This window comes from Melanerpes formicivorus, unplaced genomic scaffold, assembly GCF_026170545.1.
Source record: "Melanerpes formicivorus ecotype bairdi unplaced genomic scaffold, bMelFor1.0.p_v2 SCAF_8, whole genome shotgun sequence".
Taxonomy (NCBI): domain Eukaryota; kingdom Metazoa; phylum Chordata; class Aves; order Piciformes; family Picidae; genus Melanerpes; species Melanerpes formicivorus.
In genome coordinates this window covers 23,508,683-23,533,038 of record NW_027142360.1, presented here as the reverse complement: position 1 = coordinate 23,533,038, position 24,356 = coordinate 23,508,683, and the positions used below count along the sequence as shown (strand labels likewise).

At 44.1% G+C, this 24,356-nt stretch overlaps 1 protein-coding gene across 1 annotated transcript in view; it reads right to left on the bottom strand.

The window, feature by feature from the left end:
• NUP205 (nucleoporin 205) overlaps positions 1–24,356 on the bottom strand; it is a 63,154-nt gene that overhangs the window by 15,987 nt on the left and 22,811 nt on the right. Inside the window, exons 16-30 of the mRNA XM_068142725.1 lie at positions 23,223–23,322; positions 21,838–21,975; positions 21,390–21,579; positions 20,245–20,365; positions 12,344–12,425; positions 11,777–11,941; positions 10,229–10,353; positions 9,230–9,344; positions 7,304–7,453; positions 6,494–6,568; positions 5,230–5,387; positions 4,044–4,124; positions 2,387–2,578; positions 1,188–1,458; positions 709–807 (exon numbers count right to left, since the gene is read on the bottom strand). Of these exons, the coding sequence (XP_067998826.1) occupies positions 709–807; positions 1,188–1,458; positions 2,387–2,578; positions 4,044–4,124; positions 5,230–5,387; positions 6,494–6,568; positions 7,304–7,453; positions 9,230–9,344; positions 10,229–10,353; positions 11,777–11,941; positions 12,344–12,425; positions 20,245–20,365; positions 21,390–21,579; positions 21,838–21,975; positions 23,223–23,322 (2,062 nt within the window). The remainder of the gene's footprint in view (positions 1–708; positions 808–1,187; positions 1,459–2,386; positions 2,579–4,043; positions 4,125–5,229; positions 5,388–6,493; positions 6,569–7,303; positions 7,454–9,229; positions 9,345–10,228; positions 10,354–11,776; positions 11,942–12,343; positions 12,426–20,244; positions 20,366–21,389; positions 21,580–21,837; positions 21,976–23,222; positions 23,323–24,356) is intronic.

Genomic DNA, 24,356 nt, shown 5'->3' with positions numbered 1-24,356 from the left:
TTTTTACTACTGTGGCTCAAAATGCTAATCAAGAAATAGCAGTAAGAGTCTGAATGCACAGCCTCAAGTTTGGTTTTCCATTCTTGCCCAAGCTCTATGATTGTTCAATGATTAGAAACACTGTCAAACCAACTATTTAAGCCCTTGACAGCAAAATATGATATCTAACATAAATTCTCTTGGTTAAGCAGCAACTCTAGATGGCTTTATTTCTTGTTTATTTTTTTTAGGGGGCTGAGGTGATGTCTTTTTGCCTGTTCTACTCCTACAGGTTTTAAGCTAAAGGAATAGAAAGAATATTCAATAACCTTTGGGGATTTTGTTTGTTTTCTTTTTTACTATGGGATCACTGTGTACCCAGAGATATGGAGGTGATACATTTCTACAGCTGTAACTGCTCTCAGAGAGGTCCAAGCAATCTCCAGTCCCTTGACAGTTTTGGAGCTATGGTGCATAGCTTTAAAATGGACACAAATTAAAGATCTTCTTTAGTGCTGGAGGTCAGAAACTTAATATCCTCATCCACAATAACACATTCTGAATGCATATGTAGCCAGGCAGGTTGGATTAGAGAAAGATTTGGATCATTGTCCTTAGGAACTGATTTCTATCTACATAATCTATGTAGTCAACATGCAGAAACTGTAATGTTCAGGGGGAAATGATGTTTTTTTTCCTGCTCTTCTCCATAATACATTTGGCCCATACCTGCTTCTAAAGTTTCTGGTTCATCTGGTCTCTGGGAAATCTGCAAATAATAAAGCAGTGATCCATAAAGGTGTGTTCTCACTCTCTGGAAGCCTCCACCTGTTCAGAAGAAACATTCATAATTAACATCAAATAGATGTAAATTCTGTACCAGCACATCTTCCACTGGCACTTAATTAAACTTTGCTATGGCAATACTGGCCCAAACAAATAAATAGATTTCAGTCAGAGTTCCACTGTTCAAATAAATGCTTGTTTGGGAATAAATTCAGCAAGTTTAAGCTGCTCCTCTGGCTTGTGGTTCAGGTAAAAAAAGAACACCTTTCATTTTTGTATTGTTAGTAACATCACTGATCATGTAAGATCCATCTAATTGACTGTAATAAGAATCCTCACTGCAGCAGCAGGAAGCAGCTCAGTTTGTCTTTCTACTCTTTGCAGCTGGAATTCCCACACATGCCCTGGGAAGGTCAACCCACCTGTTTTCAAAATGAAATCCAGCAGCTTTTTTAGGATGATGTGGAGAGAGGAGTCACCAATGGAAGCTGAAGCCATGGATATGCTCTCAGAGCCAGGTGATGAAGTAAAAGAACCATCCAGCATCAAGACATATTGAGACTGTTCCACCATAGGGAGCGAAAGTGACTGCTTCTGCTCGGTTTTCACCGACTGGCTCAGGTGGGCAGTCAGGGTGAACACAGCCCCTGCCACCACTGGCATCAGCTCCTGAGCTGCATCATCATCCAGAATCTTCATACAGGAAAAGGAAAAAGGAAAAAAGAAAAGAGTCTGAGCTATTAAAGCAATTAACACAGCCTCTCACAGCCATTGCAGAACAATTTCATGGACGTGGCACTATTTAAAACAAGGCAACCAGCACCAGAACAAGAGGACACAGACTCAAGCTGCACCAGGGGAGGTTTAGACTGGATGTTAGGAAAATATTCTTCACAGAAAGAGAGATTGGCCATTGGAATGGGCTGCCCAGGGAGGTGGTGGAGTCACCATCACTGGAGGTATTTAAGAAGAGCCTGGATGAGGCACTTGGTGCCATGGTTTAGTTGATTAGATGGTGTTGGGTGATAGGTTGGACTTGATGATCTCTGTGGTCTTTTCCAACCTGGTTAATTCTATTCTTCTATTCTAAAACAAACCCAGTGGTGCCACAAACTTGTGCAGAAAGATGAGCTGAATATATTTTAAATGAGGATGGTGATTAAATGTGGATGGTGAAAAGGGAAGGAACGTGCTGACATTTGAGTTGCTTCATTTGTAAAATGGCTAACCCTAAGCCTGGGAAAGAACAGCAGGCACCCATTACAAATGGGAAGATACAATTTAGAAAACTCAAAGGGACAGGCATCAAAGAAGTGAGCATCAAAGGAGCATTTAAAACACATCATAATAGGATGAGGCTTTAAACTGAAAGAACGCTGATTGAGATTAGGTATTAGGAAGAAATGGTTCACTGCAAGGGTGGTGAGAGACTGGCACAGGTTGCCCAGAGAAGTTATGGATGTTTCCTCCCTCTAAGTGTTTGAGGCCAGGCTGGATGGGACTGACAAATTTTGGGTGGGGTTACAGTCAAGAATGCTACTTGAAGAGCAGTTTCTCTTTCAACTAGAAAGATGACAGCAACAGTTCCCAAGGAGGGGGCTGATTCCCAGCACAGCATTACCTTGTCATGCAAATCCTGCAACAGATCCCGGATAATCAGCTGTCTGTCCTCAAGCTGTATGAGATCCTGGGGGCAGGCAGTGAGGATGATTTCCACCAGCTGTCTCCATGACTCTAAAGCATGCTTCTTAGCATGGAGGCACTGCAGCAGCTTGTTCCGCTCCACCACGTACTGCAGGATAGTGTTGATCTCCTGAACACCCACGACAAATTGGGTTATAACGTGCTTAAAGAAGTTCATGGCAAAGACAGACTTGAAAATGACAATTTTATGTGGTCAAGGGAGGTAATTCTTTTCCCTTTATGCTGCTCTTGAGAGACACACTGTTATGGAGACTTGATGGGATGCTTGGTGCCATGGTTTAGTTGTTTAGGTGGGTTGGATTGGTTGATGGGTTGGACACAATGATCTTGAAGGTCTCTTCCAACCTGGTCTATTCTATTCTATTTCACTGTAATATTCTATGAATACTACATCTAGCTCTGGCATCCTCATCAAAAGAAAGACAACTGTTGGAATGAGTCCAGAGGAGGGCCACAAATACAATCCAAGGGCTGGAGCACCTCTGCTATAAGGAAAGGCTGAGGAACCTGGGGTTGTTCATCCTGGAGAAGAGAAGACTCCAGGGGGACCCTAGAGCTGCCTTCCAATACCTGCAGGGAACCAACAGGGAGGCAGGAGAGGGACCTTTTGTAGGGGTGTCTAGCAATAGGACAAGGGAAGACTATTTTTAAGCTGAGGGAGGGTAGGGTTAGACTGGCTCTCAGGAAGGACTTTTTTCAGTACAAGGGTGGTGAGACCCTGGAACAAGTTGCCCAGAGAGGTTGTGGATGCCCCCTCCCTGGAGGTGTTCAAGACCAGGTTGGATGAGGACTTGAGCAACCAAGTCTAGTTGTGAAGCATTCCTGCCCATGGCAGGGAGGTTGGAGCAGATGATCTCTGAGGTCCCTTCCAACCTAAGCCACTATAGGATTCTACTAGGAATAATCAGAAAAAAAGATGCTAATCATTATTTCAACAACACAGACCAATTAATTTCTGATCATATTCACAAAGCTGTTCTATTGTGGACATCTCAACCCCATAGCAACAAAAAAAATCCCCCAAAATGTACTAGAGAAGTAATTTTCTAACATACTTTAAAATCTAAACCAAAAAACCTATGGGGGGGGGGAAGAAAAAAAATCTGTTTGTGCACTTTCTTCCTATTTTAATCTCAGCCACTTCTCCTTCACCCTTCAACTTCCAAATCCATTCAGCTGATTTCAACTACATTTAAAAGATGTCAGGAGCCTGAGAAAACAATTATGCTCCAAATTCACTGAAACTGCAGCTGTGTTGCAGAAAGGAGAAATAAATTGGCATCCCCTGTGAGAGAAAAGGAAAATGAACCTGACTTCTGCACACTGTACATGTCAACAGCCAATCTATTTGCTTTCTGTACACTGGGGGGGGAGCTGCAATAACTATCAGTAATGGGAAAGGAAAAGGTTTGTGTCTTTGTGGGGGCTTTATTTGGCAGTAGCTGTTTTTCCTTCACTAGCTCCTAAGTTAGGGCTCAAATCCAAAAGCTTTCACAGTACAGCTTACTGCCTGACAGCACATGAAATCCACCAAGAGCAATGACAAACAGTAATTGACATTTTGGTGTAATTACCTCCATAAGTAAAGGTCTCTGCCCTATTGCTGCCATTCCTTGAAGGGCATTGACTTCAGCAACCAGAACTCTGTGAAGGTACTGAAAAGTTGAAAAGAAACTTTAATGGCAAGGAAAATTTGTCTCTCCTAAAAGTACCTAGGAAATGGCTACACAATGACAGAAGGAACTGAAAGGCTGAGGTTCAAGTAAGTTTTAGTTCCTTTTTAGGTTTCTCCCACACTTCATTCTCTAACTACAGTACTTCTCCCTGTTCAACCTCTCTCCCTGCTCACTGCAGTCTCTCATTTTTCCACTCAATAATTTCCTCTGGTTCTAGGCTGTTCTGGCCTCTCATGAGCTCTAATACATCAAACTCTCCCTCCTCTTGAACTTCCACTTGCAGTCCTCTTGCACAGAGCGAAGGTTTCTTTCCTCTAAGTCTAAAATGCATTGTACCACATAGAATAGCTGGCTCCTAATAAGGAATAGCTGCATTCCAATCATCAAGGTGACTTTTATGTTACATTCCACTCCTGCTCTGGCCCTTGTCTGTCAGATCACATATTTTTCAGGACTATTTATCATACAGTTGACAAGCACTCATCACAATGTGTCATTACCTTAGCAGAAGGGGTTGGACTAGATGACCTTTGGAAGTCCCATCTGACCCAGATCATTCTATGATTCTATGATCTGAAACAGCTACTTTTTATGTGAAAACAGCAGCCTGGAGAGGAGGAGGCTCAGGGGAGATCTTCTTGCTGTCTACAGCTACCTGAAGGGAGGCTGTAGCCAGGTGGGGGCTGGTCTCTTTTCCCAGGCAACCAGCACCAGAGCAAGAGGACACAGCCTCAAGCTGCACCAGGGGAGGTTTAGGCTGGATGTCAGGAAGAAGTTCTTCACAGAAAGAGTGATTGGCCATTGGAATGTGCTGCCCAGGGAAGTGGTGGAGTCACCATCACTGGAGGTGTTTAGGAAGAGACTGGATGGGGTGCTTGGTGCCATGGTTTAGTTGATTAGATGGTGTTGGATAAATAGATAGATAGATAGGTTGGACTCCATGATCTCAAAGGTCTTTTCCAACCTGGTTAATTCTATTCTATTCTATTCTGGAAGCAAGGTTCAAAGTATTATTGGTACATTGATTATCATTACCAAGATAGAAATAAGCACATGCAACTTGAGAACATAGACCACAGCACACCTTGACATTGCAGACCACTTGTCCACGGGCATTCTTGTGCTCACAGTTGGCAATGACTTGCTCAATCTGGACACGGTCAAAAAAATCCAGCTGTAAAGGCTCTGGGATGTCCTGACTGAAGTCAATGGAATCCAAGATACTTAAGATCTTCCTGCGCACTGGAAGTGGGAATCAGTTCAAGTTGTAGTCAGAAAAACCAAGAAGAAAACAAACAAACATATCTGACAGCATGAGAGTCTGTGAGGTCTGTGGTGACAGGTTGGACTCGATGATCTTTGAGGTCTCTTCCAACCTTAGTGATACTGTGTGATAACTTAGCTTCCCTTTGTAAACCCAGATCTTCATGTGTGCAGTTTCAAAAGAGAACATTAACTCTCCAGAAAGTGCTGTCAATCTATGTAAGGGGCTTAAAACCACCTTATAGAGCCTTAAGTTCCTGTGTTATACTCCATTTTCCTCCTGCTATGTATGCATGGATTCCACTCTTGACAAATACAGGATTGGAATTTTCTCTCCTAAACAAAAGCAGCCTGGTTTTCAATGAGAACCAGGCAGCTTCCACTTAGAAACATTGTAAGGAGCCTGAAGTTATTTAATTAGGTTTCAAATTCTGGGCCATTAAAATGCAAATATGCTCAGCCTTAGCAAGTCTCACTGTTTTTATGGTTGGCAGTACATTTTATAGACTGCCACCCTCCCATCCTGCCCTTCCACAGATACTTAAACACTCATTTCTAATGTCCTTTCCAGTCCAGTATTTTCCACTCACTCCAACCACATATGTCAAGGTTCTAAAATCAGTTTGACACACACAAACACCAAACAAAATTGTTCTGTGTATTGCTGCTGTTTAGGAAGTCCAGTGGGGAGGGACTTTTTAGGGTATCAGGGAGTGATAGGACTAGGGAGAATGGAAAAAAACTAGAAGTGGGTAGATTCAGATTGGATGTTAGGAAGAAGTTCTTCCCCATGAGGGTGGTGAGACACTGGAATAGGTTGCCCAGGGAGGTGGTGGAAGGGAGCCTCATCCCTGGAGGCTGTTAAGGCCAGGCTGGATGTGGCTGTGAGCAACCTGATCTAGTGTGAGGTGTCCCTGCCCATGGCAGGGGGGTTGGAACTGCATGGTCCTTGAGGTCTCTTCCAACCCTAACAATTCTATGATTCTACTTTCACTTTCAAAGTGCCCTTTCTAGAGACAGCCCAACCTCCCATTAAGCACTGAAAAAAGCTTTACTGAGATATAATCACCAGCCATAATGCTTACCTTTGGAAGCAGTGTCAAAGTGGAGAAAGCCACTGACTGATCGACTTTCATCTTCCAACCCTCCCTCACCATCAGCTGAAGGTCAGAAAGCATAATAAACACATTTTAAAACAAATAACTGGGAGTGAAAAAAATGTCAACTTCCCTACTCCTGCTGGCCACACTTTTGCTGATACAGGCCACACTGTGAGCAGTCTTGGCCACCTGATCAAGGTGCAAGGGCAACAAAGCTGTTGAGGGGTTTGGAGCACAAGCCATACGAGGAGAGGCTGAGAGAGATGGGGTTGCTAATCCTGGAGAAGAGCAGGCTCACAGAGACCTTATTGCTGTCTACAACTACCTGAAGGGAGGTTGTAGACAGGTGGGGATTGGTCTCTCTTCCCAGGCAACCAGCACCAGAACAAGAGGACACAGCCTCAAGCTGTGCCAGGGGAGGTTCAGGTGGGATGTTAGGAAGAAGTTCTTCACAGAGAGAGAGATTGGGCATTGGAATGTGCTGCCCAGGGAGGTGGTGGAGTCACCATGCCTGGAGGTGTTTAGGAAGAGAGTGGATGGGGTTCTTGGTGCCATGGTTTAGTTGATTAGATGGTGTTGGGTGATAGGTTGGACTCGATCTCGAAGGTCTTTTCCAACCTGGTTAATTCTGTTCTATTCTAAACTGTCTTTGTATCTTCCTTCCCATCTCTCCACAGGCACTTCCAGACCCAGTATTGCAAACGAATTGCCACAAGCTTATGGAGAAAACAATTCCAAGTCTCTCATATTTCCATTTCTTGAGGGTTATTTAGCCTGACAATAAAATGCTCTTACCCAAGTATGGTTTCACAGGCATGTCATCAAGCAGCAGGTGCAGCAGTCTCTGCGTGTGGGAGCGCTGGCGGTTCAGCGATGTCACTCGCATTTCGATAGCTGCAGTCTTCATCAGCCAGGACATCTGGTTCAGTGTTGAAATCTCATGTTCTGAGTGAGGATGAAGAAACAATTATAAACCTGAGCATAAACAGTATTACTTACTTTGAGGAAAGCAATTTCATTTGAGAAAGCTTTGGGAGGATGTCATTTACTTATCACCTGAGGAGAGGTAGGCTAAGGGGAGACCTCATTACTCTACAAATCTCTGAAAGGAGGCTGGAGTGAGATGAGGGTTGGTCTCTTCTCCTTAGTATCAGATGATAGAATGAGAGCAAATGGCCTGAAATTGTACCAGGGCAGGTTTAGATTGGCTATTAGGAAAGATTTCTTTGTGGAAAGAGTGGTCAGGCATTGGAACAGGCTGTCAGGGAGGTGGTGGAGTCACCATCCCTGGAAGTGTTCAAAAACCACATGGACAAGGTTCCATGGCCATGGTGGTATTAAGTTGATGTTTGGACTCAATGATCCTAGAGGTCTTTTCCAACTGAAACAATTCTGTAATTCTACCTGCTCATCATTTGTTTACAAAACAAAGGACTGAGAGATCTGACAGAAGCCATTAAATGAATATGATCATTGTGAAAACAAACCATGAGTACTCATGCTGTCAAGGGTATACACCCCCACAAAAAGTCTGGATCTAACCTGTACTAACAGGCATTGTGGGGAATGCAGTGCTTCCTGAGCACAGTCATCATTTCAGTGAAAATAATCAGATCTGTATCCTAAATTAACTGTAAATTAAATTGACAAGGCTTGAATACAGGTGTCCAAGAATCTTCCTATTTAATAGTCATCTAATTTAGGTTCTTAAGTCATGTAAGAGGCATCTTCAGTGCTTTACCTATGCTGGATACCTGTACAGCAATGCTAAGTCTACTGTCATTTAACAAGGAATTAATGGTCAAGCATCTGACAAAGTGAGTGAAGTACATTGACTCAGTTTAAGACACCTGAGAAATGTTGGTCTGGAACACTAATATCATATCCAGTAACTTAAAAATTAATGACATCCCCAGACAAAAACTCATTGTTCAAAGGAAGGGAAGATACAGGTGGTTACACACATTCTATTCACTCAGTTGTTCTTCAAATCACAGAGAAGCACAGAATCATTTAGGTTGGAAAATACCTTCAAGATCCATGAGTCCAACCATTAGCCCTCCTCTGCCAATGCCACCACAAAGCCTTATCACCAAGCATCACATCTAGACAGCTTTTAAACACATCCAGGGATGGTGACTCAACCACCTCCCAGGGCAGCCTGTTCCAATGCCTGACAACCCTTTCAGTCAAAACCATTTTGCCTAATGTCCAACCTAAACCTCCCCTGGTGCAGCTTGAGGCCACTCCCTCTTGTTCTATCACTAGTTACTTGGGAGAAGAGACTACAGCCCACCTCATAGCAACCTCCTTTACTTCTCAAAGAAATTATGCTGGGCTTTTTTTTCCTCCTATAACATAAATCTAACAAAACTACAGTGATGATTGAAAGAGATTTAAGATTTGCTTCTGGAGACTTGATGCATGCCTGAACTAACATTCTTTTACAGGAGTTGAGCAGCAGTTCCCTGCTCACTGGAGGGCTGTTGATCAAGGTGACCTCTGCTGGTCCCTTCCCACCCAATGCAACCTGTGACCCTGTAATAACATGAACTTCTTAAATAGGCAGAGTTCAGTATTTGCAGGATTAGAAGCTTAACAGAGGCAATAATTAATTCAACCTAATAAAGTTACTGATGTTTCTTCTATGATTCTTCAGGAGTTAAAAGACTCACTGAATTTCAAAGCATGCACATTTAAGCACCTTAGCATTAAAATTACCTTTGATGGAAAATGGCAAATACTGCAGCTGAGTGAACAAGAAATCCTGACTGGTCCTCAGATACCTCATAGTTGGACCTGATGTGTCAGAGCATGCACACAGCTGATAGATCACCTGACAATCAAAACCAGTAGATTGTTGCAAGTTATTTTACAAACAAACCAACCACCAAATCAAAAGTTGCATAACACTCTCTTACTGCTCAAACCACACTGCCTGCATTTACAGTAAGCTTTCCACCAGCTTACTCCAAAGCTGAACGTGTTGTTTACAGCAGACATTGAATTATGACACTAGAGGACTGCCAGCATTTACCCACAACACAATATAATCTCTTCTATTTGTTCAGCTCCCTTAAAAGTGTCTTTTTCAGTCTCCAGATTCACCAAGACAGGAAATGGAGCTGATTTTTCTTTCTTTCTACAGCACAGCCTCTTAGCCTCTTTCACTTCTAATGTTTACAACCCTTTCTAGGATTCCACAGGTTTTCAACATGTGTGTAATCATACTAACATATGCTTTAAAGCCAAACATCAGCTACCTTGCACATAGGCCTAATTCACCTGCCTTCCCCATCTCACCCTGCTCAGACATACATTTTGCCACTGCTAGAGAATAAAGAAGGTAATTTTGCTGGCTTATTTGTTATCTTCCTTGCTGGCAAACTGCAGCTCCAAAATTGAAATTAAGAGGCACATGGTCACAACTGACTCAAAGGCTAACCAAAAAAAGTATGTAGAACATTAGTTTTCTATCCCAGTTTCAAGTTCTGACACAAGTGCAGATTCATTCTTTACTGGTTTGCTGCAAGGTAATACTTTTTCCACACAGGAAAAAAAAGCTATCATCAAAACAGTTCAAGGTAGATAAAATCCTGACAGATGCTTTGAAAAATGACCCTATTGTGAGGATCATCAACCACCTGTGCTGGCCAAGAAAGAGCTGATTTTATTCAGAACCTACTTTCAGTGGAGGACAACAGAAAATATGCTGAATACCTGGTAGCAGAGCTCTGCAAGGTGAGGAGATTCCTGAACTGCTGTAGGCCCATTCCTTGTTTCAGTACCCTTCTCCAGTATGTTCAAGATAGCATGAAGGCAAGTCCGTGGACAACCCAAGACACCTTAAAATACAACAGTTCTTTTCTTTACATTCTTAATTGCCTCCACAGCAAATACAAGTTTCTCCTATATCTAGCTGGAGCTTGTTTCAGTTTATGCTCTCTCTCATCTTCCTGCCACACACCTCTCAAGAGCCTGGCTTTATCTTCTCATTAATCTCTTTGATAATATTTGAAGACAGCTATTAGGTCTCCCCCCAAAGCCTTCTCTTGTCCAGACTGAAGAAGACCCATGCTGGAACATGTCCAGAGAAGGGCCATGAGGATGATTAGAGGGCTGGAGCACCTCTCCTATGAGGACAGACTGAGGGAGTTGGGGATATTCAGTCTGGAGAAGAGAAGGCTCCAAGGAGACCTTATTGTGGCCTTCCAGTATCTGAAGGGGGAATACAAGAAAGCTGGAGAGGGACTTTTTAGGGTATCAGGTAGTGACAGGACTGGGAGGAATGGAGCAAAACTAGAAGTGAGTAGATTCAGATGGGATGTTAGGAAGTTCTTCCCCATGAGGGTGTGAGACACTGGCACAGGTTGCCCAGGGAAGTGGTGGAAGCCTCATCCCTGAAGGGTTTTAAGGCCAGGCTGGATGTGGCTGTGAGCAACCTGCTGTAGTGTGAGGGGTCCCTGCCCATGGCAGGGGGGTTGGAACTGGGTGATCCTTGAGGTCCCTTCCAACCCTAACAATCCTGTGATTCTATGATTCCCTCAGCTTCTTCTCACAGGCTGAGAGCTCTATCCCCCTGTCCATCTCTGCTGAACTTGCTCAAGTTTATCAACATCTGTCTTGTAGTGAATGCAAGTTAGAAGCTGAGGAGGCAAATGAGACATAGTAACACTCAGTGGTTTTCTCACCAATTCAAGAAACATCAGAAATGTCTCTCCTGTTGCTTTGAAGTTCATGTTCTCACAGAGATATTCATACATATATCAATATTATGATTATACTTAGCAGTAGAACAACCACCCCACATCTTCTAAAAGGTTTTCTTCTATAAAATTAAGCAGTAAAATTGTTTCTCTTCCTTATTATTGATTTTAAACAGGAATTTGAGAAGGAACAGGATAGTAGTTCAGCAGTATAATGAGTTCAAAGTGACAATCTGCTTTGTAGATTCCCATGTTATCCAGGTATTTCCTGGATCATCAAATCCATGCCACATGAAATAGTACATAAATCAATGTTTCCCTTCTCAATTGTCATTTCCCTCCACAATGTTAATTTTAAGGCTGTTTCAAATTCCAACTTACAGAAAGCCATTTAAATGTTGCAATTGGCTATCAACTTGGCTATTGAGGATTAGAACAAGGCCTGTTGTCTTATTCTCAATATATAACAGGAGCTGATTCCCCCCCAAGAATTGTCCATTAAGTATTCTCAGTGTTGATAACAGAGCTGATTAAACACCAGATCATCTTTTCCTCTACATACCTGGATCTTGCAGGTTTGTGGTGCTGACAGGTTTCTTGAGTTCAAATCCCAAAAGATACAGAGCAAGGCTGGGAGGACTACACTCAAGAGAGGTGATGAGGAGATTCAGAATATGGATCCTTGTTTCATGATGGATTCGTGCCCTCTTCTTTTCAGGCTCCAGCTCTTGATTAAAAACCAGACAAGACCAGGTGAGGAAATTCATTTAATGGAATAATTCTCAGAGCCTCCAAGTTAAAGATGAGAAAGCTAAGGCATCAGCTTGCATTAGTAAAGAGGGAGAGAAGATCAAAATTTCAAATTACTGTTGATAGATCTCTCAATGATACATCCAGAGCAATGTTAAATACTTGTCTTCTACAGACTCAGCTTGTAGTTGGCTCATCATACTGTGAACGTAGCTTAACAAGACATAGGTGGCTGTCCTTCTGTTAAAGGTCCAATATTACAGAAAACAACATGAGAAAAGGGGGTCTACCTGACTTAAAACCACTTTCAGACTCTCTTTAATTTCCTTCTATGCAAAAGGCAACACTGCAAGCCGTTTTTAAGGAGTCTTTCACATACCTTCATCTGGATTAATTAATTCTTCTGCATCTTCATTGTCCAAACATTCCACAAACCCAGCCATCAGCTTCTGGCTAACACTCTGTATTCAACAATGGAAGGATGGAAATTAAGAGGATTTTAAGAGTATTAAACCCCAGCCCCTTTCTAATTCCCTCCATGTAAGTTGAGAAGTTGTATACAAAACTCCAATAACCTTGTTGATAAGCAGGAGCTGTAGCTATTCTAAGCCTAGGTTAGGAGAAAGGAGAAAAACAAATCCATCTACTGTGCAACCTCACAGGTTGAAGACTACAAAGTCAAGAATATCTCAGGATCTTGTCATGGATATGCCCTCAGAAATGCACGGCAGATCCATCAACGAAAAATAATAAGTTTATTTATATATATACAAACTCTGTAACGGGGTATTTACAATCGCCCTTCACAGGTATCAATATTCGGTTAGTGGAACTATCTTTACAGAATGTTATGTATGGGCATTTAAACCAAAATGATTCACAGAACTTAGAACCTAAACTGAGTCAGAGAGTGACGGGGGAGGGGTTGGTCAGTGACCGGCAACCCTCCACCCGGGGCAATATAAACGCTATCCTAAACAAAGCTCTACAAAGGGCTTGGCTTACTCACAAGCTGAGAACTTCATGGAGTCTTTCCTCAGTAATGTTTATAATCCAGACAACGTGGCACGGATGTGCCGTAATAAGGAGGCAGGAAATGGTGCTGGCCGCGTGGCCGCACCGCGTGGCTCTGCTGTTCTCTCCCAGGATACAAAATTCCTCGCTCAGAGGGGGGGTAGTGGCAGGTCAGCAACGCTGGTTCACACAGTCTACCAGGTTTTCTCCTACAATGGATCACGCAGCGGTTGATCCTACGGAGTGCTGTCCACGGCACCGCACACAGCTGGGACGGTGGCAAGAGGACCACGAGGCCTCCCGAAGCACTGGCTGGCACACACGCACACACAGGCTCCAACACCGAGGTGGGGGGGGCTCATTTGCCAAATGACCCCTATTTACCATTTGCCCCAGTGAATACTGGCCCAATAAGCATCTGTTGCCAACGCAAACATTAACCAATGAACTACCAGCTACCAAATGTGGCCTGAGTATATGCTATACTTGGGGAAACAAACATATAGCCTGCCTCTAGTACTGCAGGGGTGAGACCACGCCCAGGTAGGCTGTTTACCTGGACTCAGTGGCGCCAGGATCCCCCCTGCTGCCTCCAGAAAGGAGGGGGGGGACAAAGGATCATAAGCATCCTTCACTACATTCCACCCCCTGCTTATGGGCAAGTATATGTGGGCAAATATTACTCTATAATTAAACTCTACCAAAGATGAATTAAACATTATATAGAAACATCACAAGAACATCATGCATACATATATATATCTCAGAAGTGTACAACTGTACTCTAAACAAAGCATGCTACAACACAGTATAGAACTCCTTAAGTCTAAGGTCAGTATTGGTGACCTTAGTGTTTTCTAGTCTCCACCCCCTGACCGGCGGTGGATCCCTGTTACTCCCGAGACGGGTCTTCCTTTCCAGGATAATCTGTTCACTGGAACCGTTGTCATTCTGTGGAGAAACAAAACTGGCCACGGTGTTTAAAGCCGGGCTTGACAGTTAGTAATTTGGAACGACCCACCGAGCACTTATGCGATGAGTTTTTCCATTGATGTCAGTAGCCTCCCAAGCGTATAGACCCCTGGGCTTAGCCAGTGTCATGGGTACAATCCCGATAGAAGGCAGTTTCACTAACACTGGTTGGCCCACCTGCATCTGTGTTACGGAATGTGGGTGTTCATCCTTTGCCTCCCCTGGCATGTGGCTGACATCCCTAACTGGGTCAGCAGGGCAAAATGCCTTGACTTTGGGGCTGCCATAATTCCCCCATCGGTTGTTTACAATGAAAACTGCAGAAGGCAGGCGTTTATCCCAATTACTCCTTGAAACATTTGCATGTTTCTTAATGAGGCCATTTGCCCTCTCCACTATGCCATTTGCCTGGGGATAATATGGAGTATGAAATGTCCATTTGACTCCTTCCCCTCGGGCCCAGTCTTGGACTGAGGTTGAGGTGAAATGTGAACCATTATCACTCTGAATATGTTCAGGCATAGGCAGAATGCTGAACCAATCCTTTAGAGTTTCAATGGTTTGAGCTCCTGAAGCAGTGCTAGTAGCAGTGGCCATGACTAAGCCTGAAACCACTTCTACCCCTACCAGTATGTATTTTTTCCCATGTGAGGGTCGGAGGGGACCAACATAATCAATCTGCCATGTGCTCCATAGCACTTTGTCTTTCTTGATATGCTGGGCTGGAGCCAGACCGGGATGGTTAGCTTTTAATCTGATCTGGCACTGAGGGCAGGCTGAAACTATGGTTTCGCATGTGGTCAAAGAAACTGGCCACCCCCTGGATCTGCATTCGTAGTAAAGGTCTGACTTACCTGAGTGACCTCTTTTAATATGTAGCCACTCAGCCAATCGCTCCCACTCCTTTTCCTCACAATCAACTACGCTGATTTTTGCTAAGTGATCTACTTGTTGATTCCAAGTAGCAGCAGGGGTTTGCTTCCTGCAGTGTCCCTTTACCCATCCTACTTTGATGGTCCTGGCTCGACTTATCTCTAGTAGTCTTTGCCAGTCGGTTGCCCTCCAAACTGGGGTATTGCCAACTATCCACTGGTTTGCTTCCCACTGGCAAATCCATTCTGTGGCACCTTTGAAAGTAGCATATGAATCAGTGTATATGGTCTCTGCACCATTTTCCACAGCTAGCATAAGGGCACGCAGTTCTCCCACTTGGGCACTGCCTTCGCCCTCTTCAATGACAGTCCTGTCTGTGCCAATCTCCAGTGCTGCGGCCTTGTAATGCCACTGTGATTCTACCCTTTGGGCAGATGCATCTGTGAACCACACTCCCTCAGTATTGGCATCGGCAGTCAGTTCAGGTGCTACCTGAATAGGAGATGGCTTGTAGGGCTGGCACAGTGGGATAGTATGTGGGTTGATGGGCTGCTGCAATTTGGATACTTTTGTGGGCCCTTCTCTTAGAGGCATAAGCTGAGCCATCCCTTCCAGATAGGCATACCATTTTCTTACGGTAGCCTTCTGAGCAATTCCTTCTGGTGGTGGGGTTCCATTGAGGATTGCTTTGAGCAGAGAGAATGGACCTTGCACTACGATATCCTGCGTAGTGCGCAGCTTCTCTGCCTCTTTGACAGCTCGGGTCAGAGACAGGAGTCCCTTCTCCCATTCAGAGTATCTCCTTTCAGCATCTTTGAATGCTGTTGAAGAGAATAAAAGGGCTCTGTTTGGGCCTTTAGGTCCCCTTTGAAAAATCCCACAGTAGGAAGCATGTTCAGAGAAACCCCATTCTGCCCTTAAGGGGTCATGTGGGTGCAAAGGGCCCAATTTCTGGTAAGCCTTTAATTCGTCCTTCAAAACCTTTAGGCTTTCAGTATGCCTTGGGGTCCAGTCCCAGACTCTGCTCTTTTTAAGCAGGTCATAGAGGGGACGAGCAATTACTGAGAAACCTGGAATATGTTTTCTCCAGTAACCCAAGGTACCCAAGAGCCGCTGAAGCTCCCTTTTGTTATTGGGAAGTTGGCCCTTTTCAATAGCCTCAAGAGCATCCTCTGGCACTGATATTGCTCCTGCTACCCACCAGGATCCAAGAAATTTAATTTCTTGGCTCGGGCCTTGACATTTAGCTTGTGGAACCTGTAACCCATTTTTGGTCAAAAGGTCCCAGATCGCTGCAGCTACTGAACCCACCTTACCTTCGTCGTTTCCCCCAACAAAGATGTCATCTATGTACTGGTAGACACTTACATCTTTTGGGACTTCAATGGTGTCTAACAGTGCTGCTAAGGAGTTGTGTGCAATGGTTCCTGAGTGCTTGTACCCCTGGGGAAGACGATTGAAGGTGTATTGGGAACCTTGCCATGTGAAAGCAAACTGTGGTTTATCCTCCTCACGTAGAGGGATCATAAAGTACATGTCCTTAATGTCCAGTGAAGCCATCCAAGTATGTGACGCAGCTTGGATTGCTGTCACGATGGATGTCAGGCTTGGGACTGCAGCGGTGAGAGGGGGCGTGTTGCTATTGAGCCTCCTGTAGTCAATGGTGAGTCTCCATCGTCCATCAGGTTTACGCACTGGCCACACTGGTGAGTTATAGGGCGAGTGTGTCCTGGTAATGATTTGTCTCTTTTCCAGGTCTGCAATCACCTCAGTGATGCCTTGTCTGGCTGCTGCTGGTAGGGAATACTGTGCAACACATGTGATACTTGATTTGGGTAAGGGTGGAGCAATTTGGAGAGTGCCTACCCAAGCGGTTTCAGTCCCTTTTGCTCCTACTCCATAGGAGCCAAAGCACCACAGGGTACCGTTAGGGAGATGCCACCGTTTGCCAGCTAAAACATCAAATCCAAGGATGTTCTCGGGGTACGGACTCAGGGCAACTTCTACCAGGGTACTCCGCTTGTCACCAGGAAGCCACAACCTTGTTTTGGCTAAATGGCACGTATGAGGCATTCCTGTAACACCCTGTATCTTAATCCTTTTCCGGGATGGCAGGATCTTCAAGCGTTTAGCTTGTTGCACATTCAAAACACTGATTTGCGCCCCAGTGTCAATAAGGAATTTTACAGCCGTTCGAGTAGGTCCAGTGGGAATCAAAATGAAAGGCTCTGGATCCTCAGACCATTGACAAGTATTAACAAAGCGATGAGTGAGGCCTGGAACAGTCACCGCTGTGTCTAGTTTTTTGGCTTTTTATCTGGGCTCTGGCGGCGAGGTATGAAGGGGTTAGCATCCTTGCTGGGTGAAACAGTTTTAGGACTGCTGCTTCCAGCTTCATTCTTCCCCTTGCCGCAGCGGTCACTTCGGTAGTCGTCCTCTTCCCAGCTACCGGATTTATTTTGTATTCTCAGCACTACTTCTTTTAACATTCCCGTTGATAATGGCGCTATTACAAATTCAGGTACATTCAAAGACAGTGCTAGTCGATACCATTTCTCTCTGGGTGAAAATGATCTATTAGAAGTACGCCGCTTATCTCTCCAGCGGTCGGAATTTCTCCCTCTGGGACTTCCCGAGTGACGGCGATCTGACTCCGGGCTGCTGCTTGAACCCGAAGAAGTTGCAGTAGGGGATGTCTTAGTGTGGCGCACTTCCTGCTTTTTCCCCCGCGGTGTCGCCGCGTGGTTGCCTTTGAAACCAGTATGGTGTCTGTCGCTGGGAGTCTTGGCCATGAGCGTATGATCAGAGTAGCCCAAGTCTCGGCCCTTGTGGGATAATGCCATCAGAAGCTCTTCCCAAGTTAATTGGTGTTCCCGGGAATTAGTAGAGGCCATATTCCTTTCGACCACTCGTTCAATTTCCTCCTTTTTGGCATCACATACATTTTTCAGACCCGGCGGCAGACCACGGATTAGGATTTTAAGTCGCACTGGGTTAATTGGGGCATCTAGTGGGGAAGGATATGCCCCGCGATCGTACATTGCTTGAACGCACGCCAACTTTTTAATCGCGGCAGTGAGTTCGGCCGAACTGGTAACCCTCACTTCGGTGGGTTCGTCTCTATCTATAGGATCTAAACTTCCAGCCCAGTGAGCGACACGGGAAGTTAACGAGTGGTATCCCTCTGGACCCATGCCCAAAAATACTTCATGACCCCATGAACAGCCTTTTGCTTCATTACGGTCCAAAATAATTGTATCCCCACCCAATTCCATAACGCGATACAAAAAGTCTGTTACCGACTCGTCCGGTTCTCGTGCAAACGTCTCCTGCAGGTCCCGAAGCTTTGCTCCGCTGTACGGGCGAACAGAGGTAGTTGTTGTCCCTCGGCCACGGCGGCCGTCCGTGTATTGCTCTTTAAGAACGGGACGTAAATGCACGGCTTTCCTCCGTATGGGTTCATCTTCCGAACTGTAATCCGTATCGTCCCGGTCAGATGGGTTTCTCTCCGTTCGGTAGCTACGGGATTTTTTCCGGGCTTCGCTTCTCGAAGCACTATTGTCAGGCGAATTTAATTCACGCGCTGCTGCTGACGTGCTGGGCTGAGCGAGTGAATCGGGACTCGGGCTTTGCAGTGTTCGGAGTCTCGGCAGGTCCAAGGGGACCGTGGGTCTAAAGTCTTGCGCTACGGTGGGATTCGCTACCTTTCTGTCCTTTCCGCGAGACTGCGGTGGGGGTAATTCGTAAAAGGACTGTACGGGAGAGCCGGCTCTGGGCGCGACATCGTGGTCGCGGGGCTGCTCGGGGCTAGGCGGTTGGGAGATCCCAGGAAGGCTTGAAACAGAGTCTCTGTCTGATCCCGCTAATACTTTCATAGTAGCGTTGCTTTCTTTAATTTGCAACGTTAACAAGTTATGAAGTTTATCATTTTGTGCCTCAGACTTTCCTAACTCTCTTTCCAGGAAGTTATTTTTTCCCTCAAGTTTTTTAATCTTTTCCTCTAATGCTGTAAATTCGTCTTGTGCTCGCATTATGCAAGCCCCGATCGCAGTAACTCTCTCCTCGGTTATTGCGGTTGGATCAGCGCATAGCTCGACCACGTATTCGGATAATTTCGTGGTGATTTGATCCGGATTTGTCAGGTTTTCTATAGCCCATTGCATATCGGATCGTTTTATTACGTATCCCATTCTGTAGAGATAGTCACTTATCGGATAACCCTTGCACTGCGCCATTAATGTCATGGATATGCCCTCAGAAATGCACGGCAGATCCATCAACGAAAAATAATAAGTTTATTTATATATATACAAACTCTGTAACGGGGTATTTACAATCGCCCTTCACAGGTATCAATATTCGGTTAGTGGAACTATCTTTACAGAATGTTATGTATGGGCATTTAAACCAAAATGATTCACAGAACTTAGAACCTAAACTGAGTCAGAGAGTGACGGGGGAGGGGTTGGTCAGTGACCGGCAACCCTCCACCCGGGGCAATATAAACGCTATCCTAAACAAAGCTCTACAAAGGGCTTGGCTTACTCACAAGCTGAGAACTTCATGGAGTCTTTCCTCAGTAATGTTTATAATCCAGACAACGTGGCACGGATGTGCCGTAATAAGGAGGCAGGAAATGGTGCTGGCCGCGTGGCCGCACCGCGTGGCTCTGCTGTTCTCTCCCAGGATACAAAATTCCTCGCTCAGAGGGGGGGTAGTGGCAGGTCAGCAACGCTGGTTCACACAGTCTACCAGGTTTTCTCCTACAATGGATCACGCAGCGGTTGATCCTACGGAGTGCTGTCCACGGCACCGCACACAGCTGGGACGGTGGCAAGAGGACCACGAGGCCTCCCGAAGCACTGGCTGGCACACACGCACACACAGGCTCCAACACCGAGGTGGGGGGGGCTCATTTGCCAAATGACCCCTATTTACCATTTGCCCCAGTGAATACTGGCCCAATAAGCATCTGTTGCCAACGCAAACATTAACCAATGAACTACCAGCTACCAAATGTGGCCTGAGTATATGCTATACTTGGGGAAACAAACATATAGCCTGCCTCTAGTACTGCAGGGGTGAGACCACGCCCAGGTAGGCTGTTTACCTGGACTCAGTGGCGCCAGGATCCCCCCTGCTGCCTCCAGAAAGGAGGGGGGGGACAAAGGATCATAAGCATCCTTCACTACAGATCTCAAAGATGTTTGCCCTTTTCCTTCTTCCAAACACTTTTTTTTCAGTTAATGAAGTAGTTGCTTTTCAAAATGCCATAGTCAAAGACTTTTTAGAGGTAGGTAGGAGACAAAACACAGATTTGATGTACTTGCTCTAAAACCCTATCCCTTTAAGTAACATTATGAAGCACAAGTACTTTCCCCACTAGATTCCCTTTCAAGATCCAAAGAAACTGGCATTTACCTGATCATGTGTGAAATCACCAACTAGCTTTATCTGGATGTTGGGATTACAAGAAATGCAGCACAAGATCTTGGCGCTCTCAAAAGCCAGCTCAGGATTGCTGTTTCCATGGTAAAGATACCTTGAAAAATTGCAATGAAATTGTGGAGAATTTTACTATTTGATGAAATGAAACAAGATTTATAGCTAAAACATTTACAAAACTACACAAGACAGAAAAGCTACAAACAACATTTCACTCTAGGCGAAGCACCGAACACTCTTCCATCAAAATGAGGGTTGTAGGCTGAGGAAGGATAATAAATCTCTCCTGGAATGACTACCATATTTTTTAATCCATAATCTACCTCAAACACTTCAGGATAAGTTAAAACAACTTGTCACAGGCTCACACAAACAGAGAAAACCCCTTCAGATCATGCAGGAATCAGAGTCACCACAGACCAAAACTAGCTAAAAAAATCAATTATTGATTGTGCATCAAATAGGTGAGGGAAACAAAAAGCAAACAAACAAAATCATTAAAAGCATCTTAAAAGGTATCCTTTGGAAAAAAAACTATTGTTCTGTGAAGAAAGCAACATAAATGAAAGACTGATTGATAGGAAAAGTTCCATTTTTGTAGTGCATTCCATGTCAGAATACCAGTATTCTTTTTATGCACTCAATTGTACTATTCCATGTTGGTTTGCCTGTGGAGTTATAAGACCAAACAGTAACAGAAGGTGTCAGTGGGAGGAGGAAATTCTTATGATTCACATTTGAAATGGAATTTCAGACTACTAGCCTGATACTTTTAATAGAGCAACTAATGGACAACACTGTAAAACGAATATTTAAGTGGCCAATAGCCACCCAATGAAGGCTTTGCTCTACCACTCTGCCCTAGACTTTGGTTGTCATAAACTGAAAATTACATGCGGAGAAATCAGTGCACATAAGGAAATGAAGAAATCATGAGGGGGGGCCAGAAAAAATGAGGAAGAAAAGCTATAAATGCAGATCCCAATCTTGCACAAGACAATACACACACATCACAATCAAAGTGCAAAGAGAAGCACTGGTGAGTAAAACTAATGAGAGGACCAGGATCCAAGTACTTCTGCATCTCCAAACCCCCTTCCTGCTCAGCTCTCTGCACACACCTAGCAATATTCACCACATGATCTGCCTTTTTAGTGCGAGGATTGATTCCTTGAAGCAGCTGCTCCAGGGGTGTGACAATTAGGGAAAGGTGGCTCTCACGCAACAGATCCATAAAGAGATTCTCTTTCTGGAGGGTTAAGTTTAGAAGTGCCAGGCAATGCTGTACAGCTTTCTCCAAATGCTTCTTCCCTGCAGTGCACAAACAGCAAAGAAGCATAAGAAAAACAAAGCAGCAGTTAAAAACACTACATTCATAAGCCTCCCTCATCAAGCCTTGCACTAAGAACGAACTTGTCAGTTGGTTCCTACTAGCAAAATTCCCCCCTCAAAACACCATTTTTTATACACAAGAGAAACAACATCCAGTTGAAGATATGCAATGTCAGCTTTCAATCCTACTTAGTATGCCTTTGAAGCTCACATGGAAAATCAATTCTAGGCACATACCAGGAAACGGAGCGTAAGTATCGAGCTGCTTAACTCCTTCTTCTAGTAAACTAAGAGACAGCTCCAGCATTGGGGATTCATTCAACAGATGATACATCAAATTGAACCCAGGTGGTTTATATGCTATTATTTCTTCTCCTAAAGAGAGAGGGGAAAGAAAAAAAAACCTTAGCATCTGATAGAAAACATTTACATTACTCGAGTTAGCCTGAGAGCAACAAAGCCTACAGTCCCTGTTGTAAACAACATCTAAAGAGAGGAAACATACTGCATACAAAGGCTTTCTTTACATTTCAGCCATGCAGGTGATTTTAGAAGTTTGGGAAGTGTATACCTAATGGACCAATTTTCATTTTAAGCAGTTAAGGTTTTCCCCAAGTAGATCTGACCTTGGATTCAAATCAACGCTGGGAATTTATACCACACTGGAGCTGCAGTAAATGGTTTTACAATACTGAATAGTGGGACAAGTTTACATCCCCTATAGCCTGGATGAGGGAAAAAGCATTTCCAGAAATCCAAGCTGAGAAGGTCCAATGAACCTCATGGTTTATGGATACTTGCATGTCTGCTGCAACAATGAACGGACCTACAAGCCTAAAAATCCAAGACTCTCATGTAACAAAAGGAAAAGTCAAAACTAATGTTTCTGATTTATCTAGTCTCCCAGAAAACTATGGTGGATAAAAGCAGGAGAGCAGCAGGCATCTTTTTCAATAGGCAAGTGATAATCAGGGTGCAGTTTCTTTTGACATCAGCTTAAAAAATCCCTTTCTCCTTCCATTCATTCCGTGTCTGTGCTGCCTCCCTAACATGCCAAGCTATGCCATGCCACCATGGAGCCACACTAGACAGTTCAAGAAATGGAGCTAGTCAAAAAGATCAGTTTTAACTCAAATACATCATGTAACCCACAAATAATCATGCAGCTAAAGGACTGGCAGAAGACAGGAATGGCCCAGGTCAGCTAAGCAGCAAAGAACTGTTTGCAAAGTACAGAGCAAAGACTCCCAGGTTGAGGTGACCTCCCTGAATAGGTGTCATAAAGGTGCTGTTCACTTAAGAAGTGCTTCTTAGAGATCTCTCCTGCTGCAAACAAACCCACAGGCATCAGGCTAGCATTCAATGTTAAGAAGTAGGTCAAACAAGCCTTACATTTCCTACAATGAAGCAACTTTGGCCTTTTAAAGAACAGTTGTCCCTAATTAAATGACTTCAGCTCACAGTTCCACTCCTACTGCAGCTCCCCGAAGCACATGGACATTTTTTGAACACTTCCTACCTAGCTTTCCACACCATTTGCAGTATGAAACAAGATCACAAGATGAAAAGAGATTTAACCAAGTTACAATTCTGTTTGTCAGTGAGTAATCCAACAAGCTGACCTTGTAGCTCCACATATTGGTCCACAAAGTCTTCAAGCTGAGGTTCGTAGTCCCGCAGCAGTTTGTAGAACACTTCCAGAACTACCTCAGCTACTTCCCACTGTATACAAACCACAAAATGGAGAGAGTCACACACAGAGTACAACTGACACTGCAGCCACAAACCAGGAAGGCAAAGAAGATAACAGGCTGTGATGGATCAGGAGATGGGATGACTATCTAAATCTGAAATACTATCTAACTACATTTATAACTCATCATGTCAAACACTTCAAAAGGCCAAACTTTCTTTGAAGTAAAATGGAACACTAAGTCTTACTGCCTATTTTAGGCTCCATTATACAGTAGGTATTAGTATATTGAAACTAGAAGCAATAAAAAAGAGTCTTTAATAGGTATATAGGAAGTAACAGATCATTAATAGCTTCCAGGATAGTTTAACATGCACTTTCATCCAGAAGGATCACAAAGGAAACTCAATTCCCTGACTCAGCAAGTCTGAAATATTCTCTGGAGTAACAATGAGGACAAATCTGACTTATTGATTTCAGTGTGTGATTTTCAGAAGTCATTAGTCATGCGGTAGAGTTCAGAATCCTGCATAGCAGATTGAAAGCTAACAATAACATAAATTCCTCCTGTTGTTCAGAAAGATACTTTATACAGGCTTCATAGAAGTAGTTCACAGATCTTGATGACCCATGAGTGGAAAAAAACCACCCATTTTTACGGAATCAAACACTATGAACTGCTCCAGGTTACCTCTGCTGCATCAAATTTGCACAGCATTGCAAACAGAGCTAAGCCACACCAGCAATGCCAAATCATTTTAGCAGCACCCAGCAACAAACCAAAACTGAAAATATATATATGGGCCACGAGGATGATCAGAGGGCTGGAGAACCTCTCCTATGAGGACAGACTGAAGGAGTTGGGGCTGTTCAGTCTGGAGAAGAGAAGGCTCCAAGGAGACCTTATAGTGGCTTTCCAGTATCTGAAGGGGGGCTACAAGAAAGCTGGGGAGGGACTTTTTAGGGTGTCAGGTAATGACAGGACTAGGGGAAATGGAATAAAAATAGAAATGGGTAGATTCAGACTGGATGTTAGGAAGAAGTTCTCTACCATGAGGGTGGT